Here is an 11,148-nt window from a genome sequence, read left to right on the forward strand (position 1 = left end):
TTTCAAACACCTGATAGATATTAATTAGCAGGCAGCCTGGGGACAGGGAAGCAGTCCTGCCACCTTCCATGAATGCTTGCTGGACCTGATGTGGTAAATGTGGTGTGCATGGTAGTAAGGGGCTGATGGCACTGTTTAGGGTTGGATACAGGCAGGTAGGTGGACATGGATTAAGAGGAGAAAACAGGTCTAGCAATTGCAAATTAGAAGCTGCTTTAGCTTCTGCTTGAGATGAGTTGGTCTCTGACGTGCAGCACCAGCAGGGTGGGTGTGTGCATGGTCTGTCTCTGAACTGTGTGTGTGTTGACCTGGCTAGACTGTGCTAGCTGTGAGGAGAGCCAGAGGCAAACCAAGGCAAAAGGGATAACTTTACATTTTATAGGGAAAACCCACAAATTGTACCAGGAGCACAAATAATATTGAACGTTACCAAAGACTTACTACTTATAATAAGCTATATAGGTGACCAACTCATTAACCTTTGTGTGCTTGTCCACACTGTGCGATTGGTACCAAATGCATTGCTGTTAACAAGAACACAAGAGCTCACTCAACAATATCCTGCGTCACTTCGGAGAAGAATCAACGTTTCCTCTCCTTGGCTGTAAGTCCAGTTCCACTCTTGCTGTCCTCTTTTTTTTGCTCCTCTTCGGCTTAAAGTGCTCCTTAGATTCTCTGTTTCTGTGCCGAGTTTATCCGCACTTAGTGGGCCCTCACCTGGCCATAGGGCACCTTTTGATCTGTGTTCTGTCCAAAGATGTTCAAAGAATTTCTCTCTGTTTACAAGAACTGTAGGTGTTTTGTGAGGGGGCTTCTTGTTTACCATTTTCAGGATCTGTCTGCATCTCATGCAGCTTTGATCAGTTCCCTTTTCCCCCAATTATATTTCAGATTTTTTTTCCCCTTGATATTCTCTCTCCTGTAAATCTGTAGATTTGATTTCCCTCCCTTCTCTAACAGTGTCTGTGCATATATCCAGGTCCTTTTTTTCACCTGCTTCTCCTCACCTGAAACCTTTCCTATTTTTCCTTCTTTCCTCCTTTTTTCTTCCCAGTCCCCTGCTTGTATTCTCCTGTTCTTCTTTTATTTGCTCAGCCCACCTCCGGTTCGCCCGCTAGCTCAGCATCTCCATTCTCCTTCTCTAACACTTCTGGCAGCTGCCCCTTTGGGTGGCTTCGGGGCCCCCTCCCCAGCACAATCTGCCCTCTCATTGGCCATCTCTCTCCCCTGGACAGCATACTGGGCAGCTGCCGCAGGTGCTAATGCCAGGTGCGGGTTACTACCCACACGCTATGTAGTATCTGTTTGTGTGTACATGTGTGCGAGCATCCATTGGTGTGTCCACGCATGCCTGATGTGTGCCAGGCAGTGGAGAGGTGTGTGTGCCACGTGCCATTCACGTCTCTCTTCTCCCCCACTGCCATCCTGCGCAGGCAGCTGGCGGCTTTGCGGTGGGAAAGGAAAGGAAGTGGTTCCCAGAAATCCCAGGAGAGCTCTGATTGGTCTGTGGTGAGCTCATCTGTAATTCCCCTTGTGGGGAGGGGAGGGGGGGTCAACAGGAAGCCAGGCTGATGCAAGAGGGTGCAATGAAGTTCTGTGGCAGCGGAAAGGGAGGGGGTTGGCCTTCCTGCTCTGGCAGCATGTGTGTCCTGGGCGTGTTTGTGTCTGATCTGTGGGAAGTAAGAGCTGGTCATACATGAGCTGGCTGCATTGTCGTGCTGAGGTGTTGTAAGATGGCCCATCATTGTGGTATTCCTGGCTGGGGACATGCCCCAGTGGAGAGTTGTGTCTAGATCTTCTGTGCCAACCCTGAATGGCATGGGCAATGCCAAGTTAGCCCCTGAAGAGCGACATTGGCATTGAAGCAAGTACCTCAGACCAAGCAGCTGTTCTTTGCCTTGCATTGGTCGGGGGAGAGGCGGGACACAGGTGTTTAGCCTGGGGCCTGGGCCACTTAGCCCCTTGAAAGCAATCCTGGGAATTCTCTGGCCTGTGTTTGCAGGGGCTCAGAGCAGGTGATCTGAGTAGTCTGATCACCCCCTGGCTGAGGGTGGCACAGAGGCACTGTGGGCAGGCCCCGTATCTGGCCTGCTGGCAGGGCCAGGGGTGCAATCGCCTGTGGTGCCCTGGAGGTGGGATCTCCTGCTGGAGCCTCCTATATTTTTTTCTTCTGGAGGCTGGTCACTGACTCGCACCCCAGCCCCGCCTGTGTGAGGACTCTGTGTCAGCACGGGGGTGTGAGCAATACACCTGCCCGTGGGCGCTGCTCGGCAGCGAGTGCCTCCTTGCCCCTGGATTAGGCCAGCAGCTGCTGTAGCTCTTGGCTTTGTGAAGTGGTTTCTCCAGTGGTAACGGCAGTCTGCAGTGCTGGCTGGCATAGCTCCCGCTGTTCTCAACAAGGACACAGCCTTCCTCTGCCCTCAGCCTCCCCGAGTGTCCACCTGCTGTGCCTTCTGTGGGGCAGGCTGCTGCATGATATAAACCTCTGTATGGCTCGCTGCCTCTTGGAAGCCTCTGGGATAACAAGTAGGGGGGATGATTCCTGACTCCCCACTTTGATCCTGCCTGTGGGTCCAGGGAGCTCTCCCCAGCCAGGCCTGGGGGGACCCTACGGGAGGGCTCAGCAGGGTTTTATCTCTCTCCAGATGCACCCCTCGCACGAGGTATCTGCCCACGGGGGTTTCTGGTCTGCCGTGCGGAGCAGGTGTAATTAAAGCAGACTTGGTATCTACCTCTCCCATGGGGCAGGGAACTCCTCTGTCCCCCCCCCCCCCCCCCGCTCCAGCCTGTCTGGCTCACACAGGCCAAACCAACAGGACGTCCCCCTGGACTGAAATCCAGCCATCCGTGTCACACACAGCACCTGTCCCCCTCTCTTGCTTCACTGTGACCCCCTGGCTACATCAGAGTCACTCCTGATGTGCACCACATCAGGGACAGACCCACAGGAAATGGGGCACGGACCCTGTCATGGTGCTTCTTGGTGCTGGTGCTGCTGGCTTCCTGAGCTGGACCAGGTCAGGGAGCCTCTTCTTCCTAGAGGTGAACTTGCCAGGGCAGGGTGGAGGGTGCCGGGTGGGGGCAGCGTGCACAGGATCCAGAGCACCCATGCCCAGGGCTATTGGAGACCAGGCAGCAGGAAGTTCTCAGGGTGGGGGAAGCATAGCAGTCCTAACTCCTGCAGCAGGGCATTGTGGGTGCTGTGCCAATCGCCATGTCACCGAGAGGGCCTGGGTTGTGGCCGGGCTGAGATGCAGAAGGCAGAGGGTAGCTGTGGGGACAGGAGCTGAATGGGAACCCCTGCTGACCAGGGAGGTGGACTGACCCCACCCTTCTCTCTCCTGCAGGACGAGCAGATTGACTGGGAGAAGCCAGTTCTGACCCAAGCCGAGATCGAGCAGAAGATAAAGGAATACAACAGCCAGATCAACAGCAACCTCTTCATGAGCTTGGTGAGGCCAGGAGTGTGGAGGGTCTGCGCTCAGGGGATGGGGCAGGGCAAGGAGCTCACAGCTTCAGATTTGAACTCTCAAAAAGGGACAGTGCTCAGAATCCATTCCAGGGGGGTCATGGCTCCATGTCCTGGCCTTCCCTGCTCCCAGGGGCTGCATCCAGAGCCCATTACAGGGGGCACAGGGATCCCATTCTGGGTGTTCCCTGCTCTCAGGGGCTGCACCCAGGGCCCATTTCATGTTCGCTGCTCCATTTTCCTGCCCCGTTCCCCGGCTCTGCCCAGCTCATTCTCTCTCTGGTTCTCCCTCCTCCCAGAACAAAGACGGCTCCTACACTGGCTTCATCAAGGTGCAGCTGAAGCTGATTCGGCCGGTCTCGGTGCCAGCCAGCAAGAAGGCGCCCTCCATTCAGAATGCCAATAAGGCGCCGCGCTCCCAGGTGGTGACGCGCCGCACGTCCTTCTACCTGCCCAAGGACACAGTCAAGCACCTGCACATCATCTCCCGCACCCGCGCCAGCGAGGTCATTGAGGCCCTGCTCAAGAAGTTTATGGTGGTAGACAACCCCCGCAAGTTCGCCCTCTTCGAGCGAGCTGAGAAGGACGACCAAGGTACCTGGCCTCCTCTCCTCCCCTGGGCTCAGTCTCTCCACACGTCCACCCCGCAGTCCCCATCTCAACCGGCTTTAAAACCAGCCAGAGCTATTCCCAGTTTGCAGATTACACTGACTAGCCAGGGCTTAAATTTTACCCTGCCACAGTGGCTGCCCCACTTCCTCACAGTGCCCCCTGCTGGGAGAGGCTGGGACTGAAATAGCTGGGAGCTCCCCACATAGCCAGCAGTCCTGCCCTGCTTCCCACAGCGCCCCCTGCTGGGAGAGGCTGGGATTGGCATAGTTAGGAGCTCCCCCCATGGCCAGAGCTTGTGCCCTGCTCCCCACAGTGCCCCCTGCTGGGAGAGACCAAGGCTGGAGTGGCTGGGAGCCCCCGCACCCCCACAGCCAGTACTCCTGCTCCACTCCCCCAGCACCCCTGCTGGGAGAGGCTGGGGCTGGAGTAGCTGGAGCTGTCTGCTCCACTGTACTGAGCTGCGTGGCCCGTCTGTCATTGCAGTGTACCTGCGGAAGCTCTCAGATGAGGAGCAGCCCCTGCATCTCCGGCTGCTGGCTGGCCCCAACGAGAAGGTCCTCAGCTTCGTTCTGAAGGAGAACGAGACCGGAGAGGTCAATGTGAGTCTGGGAATGGCCTGATATGTCTTGAGGGGGAGCCTGAGTCCCTCTGGGAAGCCTATGGGTTTGTGGGAAGGGTGTTATAGCACTGCCCTCTGCTGGCTGCCTCACTGACTGGTCCTGATGGCAGGGCTAGCCGGCTGGAAAGGGGGAATTGAGTGCAGAGGGGTGTCAGGGATTCTTGTAAGCGCCCCTTCCTGGCCACCCACCAGGGTTGCTGCGAGGGGAGTCTCTGTCATCCGCATCCCCAGGGTGCTTCAAGCTCCTGGAGCCTGAATGGAGCCACTGCCCTGGTCTCAGGATCCCTAGGCACACTCAGGGCACAGACCTCGCATCTGGCCACCCTGCTTCAAGTGCTGGAACCCGCTGTCCAGCTGCCTGCCCTTCGGGGCGCAGCACTGACCCTTCACACTCCCCAGTGCGTGAACAAACCCCGCCCCCAGAACTCCTCCCGAAAGGGGTGACGCCAGTTCCAATTTAACTGTCTCGGGGGCACAGAATAGTTGGGCAGCTGTGCACACAGGCACACACGCTTTGTACAGTCTTTCAACTTGATGCTCTTTATATTGTTGATGTGACGCGCAGGAGATTAGACCGTACCAAACAATCAAACACCCTAAACGTGATGTCCCTCGCTAGCTCACCCTTCCCTTGGGGAACATTTTTGTTCCGGTAGGCGGGCACGTCCCTGCCACAGCCTCCCTCTTCTTCATCTGCTGCAAAAATAGCTCACTCCTGGACCTTTCCTCCTGGTGAGCTCCTTTATTCTCCTCCTGATAACTTTCCAAACCCCCCTCCCTTCAGACAGGGGCAGGAAGTGTCTTTTCCCAGCTGGAGCAATCCCCTTGTCCCAAAGCATTTTACTTTGAATGGACGATTGATTGTTGTATGCTGATTAGTCCCCATTGTCTCTGGCCTGGCAGAGACAGACACAACCCTGCTAAATCTTGGGGGATCCACATACAGACAGGTGTTCCCTGACAGTCAGTTCATGCTACAATGTCCTAAAATCGTCCGTTCCAGAGGATAAGGGGAACAATGGGAGTAAATAGGGGAGTTCAGCAAGGCCCCATTTGGGACGTGGGCATGGGAGAGGTAGAAACAGAAGGCTATGCCTGAGAGCATGAGATGTGCACAGTGAGGTGCAGGGCACTGCCCCAGCATGAGAACCTCACCCCCACCCCCCGCTTCCATTGGGAGGGAATTTGAGATCACTACTGGTTCGTGTAAGGTTTGGTCAGCATGGGGCAGTGTAGTTGAAGGATACTGGACCGGAGCCCCCTGCTGTTCCAGTCGTGGCCCCCACACAGTACTGCCGTAGCCACTCTGTTATTGCAGCCCTGGGCTCCCTCTTTTTCTCCGCCTGCCAATGCCCATCAGTCCTAACCTGCAGCCACCCTGCCATTTCTGTTATGGACCCCACACAGCTCAGTTGATGCCCCTCCATCCTCACCCACAGCTTTCCCCTGCCTCCCGCCACCGCACGCTAGTCCAGCCTTGGGTTCCAACCCCATAATCCCCTGAGAGCTCTGCTAATGCCCCGCAGCCCTTATCCACTACCTAGGTGATGCTGCACACCGTGGCGCAGGCTCCCAGAATGACAGGCCCTCTGCCCTCTCGCCCTGCAGTGGGACGCCTTCAGCATGCCTGAGCTGCACAACTTCCTGCGCATCCTGCAGCGTGAGGAGGAGGAGCACATCCGCCAGATCTTGCAGAAGTACGCCCGCTGCCGCCAGAAGATGCAGGAGGCACTGACTACCCGCACCCCGGGCTGAGCCGCCCCCGTCCCGGACCTGACACTCCAACCGACACCAGGTGGCTAGGAGAAGAGGCGGCGAGGCCAGGTGGACATGGACGGATCCGCTCCGGGACTATGCTTGTGGGTCGGGAGCTCCCCTGCGTGGGTGCAGGGAGGTGGGGGGGAGTGTGGGAGGGGGCGGCAGAGGAATGGGAGGTGGGTGGCTCCCCCGCGGGGGCCCCCAATGCCGTGTGAGGCGCGAATGTGAGCGATGGAGGGACTGTGTGCATGGGGACATTTCCCCCGGGTGGGGGGCACTGAACTGCCCCCCCCCATCATGTGTGCGTATATGTGGGGCTGCTGGGTCACTGCCAGGATGGCTGCTTCCGGCTGTGCCTTGGGGAGAGGTGGGGCGGTACAGCTGGTCCAGGTTCATCCTCCTGCCAGGGCCTTGGGCTCCGCTGGGCCTAGCCGTGTCTGGGGTATAGATGGAGGCTCAATGTGGACCTTATTGGCAGCCCCTGAACCCTGTTCCCCACTCCTTGGGGAGGGGGAGGTAGCAGTGGACTCTGAGAATGGGAGGGCCCTGGATCTGTTCAGCCCTGCCCTGTCGTTAAGCAGGACAGCCAAGACCTCCTGATGTGGCCAGACCCTAGGTCCCTGGACAGGTGCAGCCACAGGGTGCTGTGCTGGCAGGGCTGAAGACTCTCTCAATTCAGCCACGCTCAGGGCCGTCTGTGGGGCAAGCCTCGGGGAATTGCTCCAGGGACCAATGCAGCCCTCAAGACCCTGTGTTGGTCTTTCCAGGATCCTGTTACCAAAGGTGGCCTCGGTAGAGGGCAGCATCCAAAGGAAGGCCAGGAGAAGGAGCTCGGGGACCACATGGGGCAACCCCGTCCCCAGGTGTAGCCTCAACGGAGCTGGTGCCAGGGAAGGGTCTGCCCCCGTAGGTATCCTGGAGAAGAGGCCATGGGCGCTGTTGCGTGCTAGGTCCCTCACGTGAATGGAGGGATGGCACCCCACAACTTGCCCCCAGCAAGCTCGGTGCATCCTGGTGGGAGCTTGGGCCAATAGCAATGGCAAGTAGATAGCACTGGAGGGCGAGGGATGGCAGCCCTAGCCTTGGACAGGCCCTGCTAGGCACTGCCAACCCTTCCCTGAGGAGCGGCAGACCCCCTGTGCCCAGGGAGCTGGGGCACTAGTGCAGGGCTGCAAGGCTGGAGTGAAGCAGCCGAGCCACTCCCCATGAGTGCCTGGGACCCAAGGCTGTGCGAATGCACCAAGAGGCCCCCCTCTTTGCAGCGGGGCCTCGCTTTGGGATTTGAGTTTTTCAGTAAATGTTTTTGAACTCGACTCTGTTGAATGTCCCGAGCTTCCGTGGGGGCTGCGCTTCCCCGGAGGCTCGGCCTGTGCGTGGTGCTGGCTCTGTGTGGATCAATAAACAATTCAGGGCAAGACTGTTTTGTTTCTTTGGAGCCAGTTTTGGGTGCAGAATGACAACCTGTCTGCCCAGCATCAGTGATAGACCCCAAAGCTCCTGAACCTATTCCCCACCCGCACCCCGGTGGCCTCCCACCAGGCTTTGCCACAGCCAGAGGAACAGGCAAAGCCTCCTAGAGGTGCAACAGTGGGGACGCCTGAGCCACCCTGGATAGGGAGGCAAAGGGGGAGGGGCCATTGAACCACAGGGGGCAAACTGCCCCTGCCCCTCGCCATGTCCATCTTGACCTCCTGCTTCCCATGCAACTTCCACTTGCTGCCATTCATAGCTCTGCCTACATCTTCCACATGGACCTGTGATCAGTGCTGATGTGACCTGAGGACCTGTTGGTCTGTTATTTGTGTCCCAGTCCAGGCAATGCTCCCCTCCTCTCTCGGGAGGGGAATGGTGATGGTGACAGGGAGGGTAGACTCCCTTGTATAGTGCTCCCTTGCAAGCTAATGGCCATTGCAGAAGGCTGCCATTCTCTGAGGGGTGCGTGTTTGGTAACACTGGATTCACAGTCACTGAGGTTTGCGGAGTCATGAGTTGGCTAGCCCACTACAGTAGCCCAAATTGTGTTGGTAAGCAATGGGGCAACCTATAAGGATTCAGGCTGTTGTCTCACACCATGAGTTATGCACCATGCAACCTGTGCAGCCCCCCCCCCCCCACATGCATGCAAATAGAGAGCAGCAGTCTCCCCCCTCCCCCCCATCTCCTGGGGACCCAGCCTCAGGAAGAATGGGCAACCATATAACAAATTACAGTAGTATGGTGCCACTCACCCTGCATAAGCCCAGACCCCTTTAGAAATTCAAGGATCATTTCTCCTGTCCCTCTGGGGTGAAGCATGGCAGCTGTTTCCAGCTACCCATGGCAGTGATATGCACCAGTGTAGACCAGGAAGTGAGGCTGATGCGAGTACCCACAGGGAGGAATTAGGGAGGTGGAATTGAATTCTTGTGGCTGGGAATTTGCCAGAACATTGTCCCATGCAGCCTTTTCCCTCCGTGACCTTCACCTTCAGTACCTTCCCCTCTGTACCGTACATCTCACACGGGCATAGCAATGTTTGGGGTACTGATCTACAGGATGTCTGAGGAGGACTCGTTGCAATCGGCCGAGCAAGGCTGGGGCAGGAGGGTCAATGGGATGAACTTTTCCCGGCGGTTTGATAACAGTAATAGACAGTGTGCTGTGGATTGACATTAGCCATAGTCAGGAGAGAGCAGGGGCTGTGTAATCTGCCTCCTGGGAAGGAGTTCCCTACTTCAACCCTTATCCTAAACCCATTCTACTCCCTGCACCGGCTGCTCAGCCTGGGGACAAGCCCCCTGTCCCTGTCGGGCCTGCAGAGCCCATGTAGCTGTGGAGGGCTGGGTGGGTTCCACCCTGCTGCCAGCCCAGGCTGGATTCCTGAGCACGGCATGGAAGGCCTCGGCGCTGTTGGCCACAAGACAGGCAGTGCCAGTGGGTGGAGGAATCTTTCGGACACATGCTACCAGCCAGCTAGATTTGCTGCTGGAGCAGAATGGAGGAGAAACCCAGGCACCAACATGCCAGTGCCACAGAGCTGCTTCCCCGCCCTGACTCCTGCTCTGCCTGCCCATCCTAGATTCTGGCCCTGGGAGAACAAGAGACTAAACATAAGGCCTGGAGGTGAGGGCTTCTAGCAGGCCCTGGCTGTGTGTCTGAAAGGCACCATAAGGGGTACAGGTACCAGAGCAGGGGAGATGCCCTCCTGCTCTCCCCAGCACTCACCATAGCTGGGAAAGCTCACCCGCCAGGGACAAAGCCCCACTGGGCTGGGAAGCCCAGGTGCCAGCCTGGTGGCAGGTGCCGATGAGTCATGCTAGGAGGCAGATGTGCCCTGCCACTGAACGCTCTACACTCCCCCCCTCCCAGCCCAACCCTCCCCTAGCACCCCTGCACCCAGTCAGGCCTTGCCCTGGGGAGCATGTGCCGGGGGAGGGGAAGAGGCTGTGTGTGCTTGGGAGTGGGGGAAACAGGGGCAGTGGAGGAAGAGCAGGAACTGCGTGCACCAAGGAGGTGCAGGAGGACAGAGACTGTGTGTGTGTGTGGGGTTGTGTGTGACCCGGGGCGGGGTGGAGGCAGCGGGAGGGGGCCGGAGGCTGTGTGTGAAGGGGCGGGGTGGAGGCTGCGGGAGGGGGACGGGGGCTGTGTGTGAAGGGGGCAGGGTGGGGGCAGCGGGAGGGGGCTGGGGGCTGTGCGTGAAGGGGCGGGGTGGGGGCAGCAGGAGGGGGACAGGGGCTGTGAGTGAAGCGGGCGGGGTGGGGGCAGACAGAAGGGGTGGGGGCAGCGGGAGGGGAATGGGGATGGGGGCTGTGAGTGAAGGGGGCGGGGTGAGGGCAGCGGGAGGGGGATGGGACTGTGTGTGAAGGGGGCGGGGTGGAGGCTGTGGGAGAGGGGTGGGGGCTGTGAGTGAAGGGGGCGGGGTGAGGGCAGAGGGAGGGGGACTGGGGCTGTGCGTGAAGGGGGCGGGGTGGGGGCAGCAGGAGGGGGTGGGGGCTGTGAGTGAAGGGGGCGGGGTGGAGGGAGCGGGAGGGGGAGGGGGGCTGTGTGTGAAGGGGGCGGGGCGGGGTGGGGGCAGCGGGGGCTGTGTGTGAAGGGAGCAGAGTGAAGGCTGCAGAAGGGGGGTGGGAGCTGTGTGTGAAGGGGCAGGGTGGGAGCAGCGGGAGGGAGTGGGGGCAGCGAGAGGTGGGCAGGGGCTGTGTGTGAAGAGCGCGGGGTGGGGGCAGCGGGAGCGGGTGGGGGCTGTACGTGAAGCGGGCGGGGTGGGGGCTGCGGGAGGGGGACGGGGCTGTGTCTGAAGGGGGAGGGGTGGAGGCAGAGGAAGGTGGTGGGGGCTGTGTCTGAAGGGGGCGGGGTGGAGGCTGCGGGAGGGGGACGGGGGCTGTGAGTGAAGCGGGCGGGGTGGGGGCAGCGGGAGGGGGTGGGGGCTGTCTGTGAAGAGGGCGGGGTGGAGGCGGCGGGAGGGGGGTGGGGGCTGTGTGTGAGGGGGGGTGGGGGCAGCGGGAGCGGGACGGCGGCTGTGTGTGAAGGGGGGGTGGGGGCAGAGGAAGGGGGGTGGGAGCTGTCTGTGAAGAGGGCGGGGTGGAGGCGGCGGGAGCGGGTGGGGGCTGTACGTGAAGCGGGCGGGGTGGAGGCTGCGGGAGGGCAGGTGGGAGCTGTGTATGCCGGAAGGAGGCGGGGCCGAGAACCGGGACTCGAGCCTATTAACTCCGAC

The 11,148-nt window shown here is 59.3% G+C and overlaps 1 protein-coding gene across 2 annotated transcripts in view; it reads left to right on the forward strand.

Annotated features, from left to right (window-relative positions):
• The window catches only part of RASSF1 (Ras association domain family member 1), a 28,850-nt gene extending 20,987 nt beyond the window's left edge, over positions 1-7,863 (forward strand). For both annotated transcript variants that reach the window (XM_084633077.1, XM_084633078.1), the window contains 4 exons: positions 3,348-3,452; positions 3,769-4,063; positions 4,565-4,680; positions 6,309-7,863. In XM_084633077.1, the coding sequence (XP_084489203.1) occupies positions 3,348-3,452; positions 3,769-4,063; positions 4,565-4,680; positions 6,309-6,455 (663 nt within the window). In that variant the 3' untranslated portion in view covers positions 6,456-7,863. The remainder of the gene's footprint in view (positions 1-3,347; positions 3,453-3,768; positions 4,064-4,564; positions 4,681-6,308) is intronic.
• Positions 7,864-11,148: the final 3,285 nt, after the last annotated feature.

Source organism: Lepidochelys olivacea, assembly GCF_965140295.1.
Source record: "Lepidochelys olivacea isolate rLepOli2 genome assembly, chromosome: 7".
Classification (NCBI taxonomy): domain Eukaryota; kingdom Metazoa; phylum Chordata; order Testudines; family Cheloniidae; genus Lepidochelys; species Lepidochelys olivacea.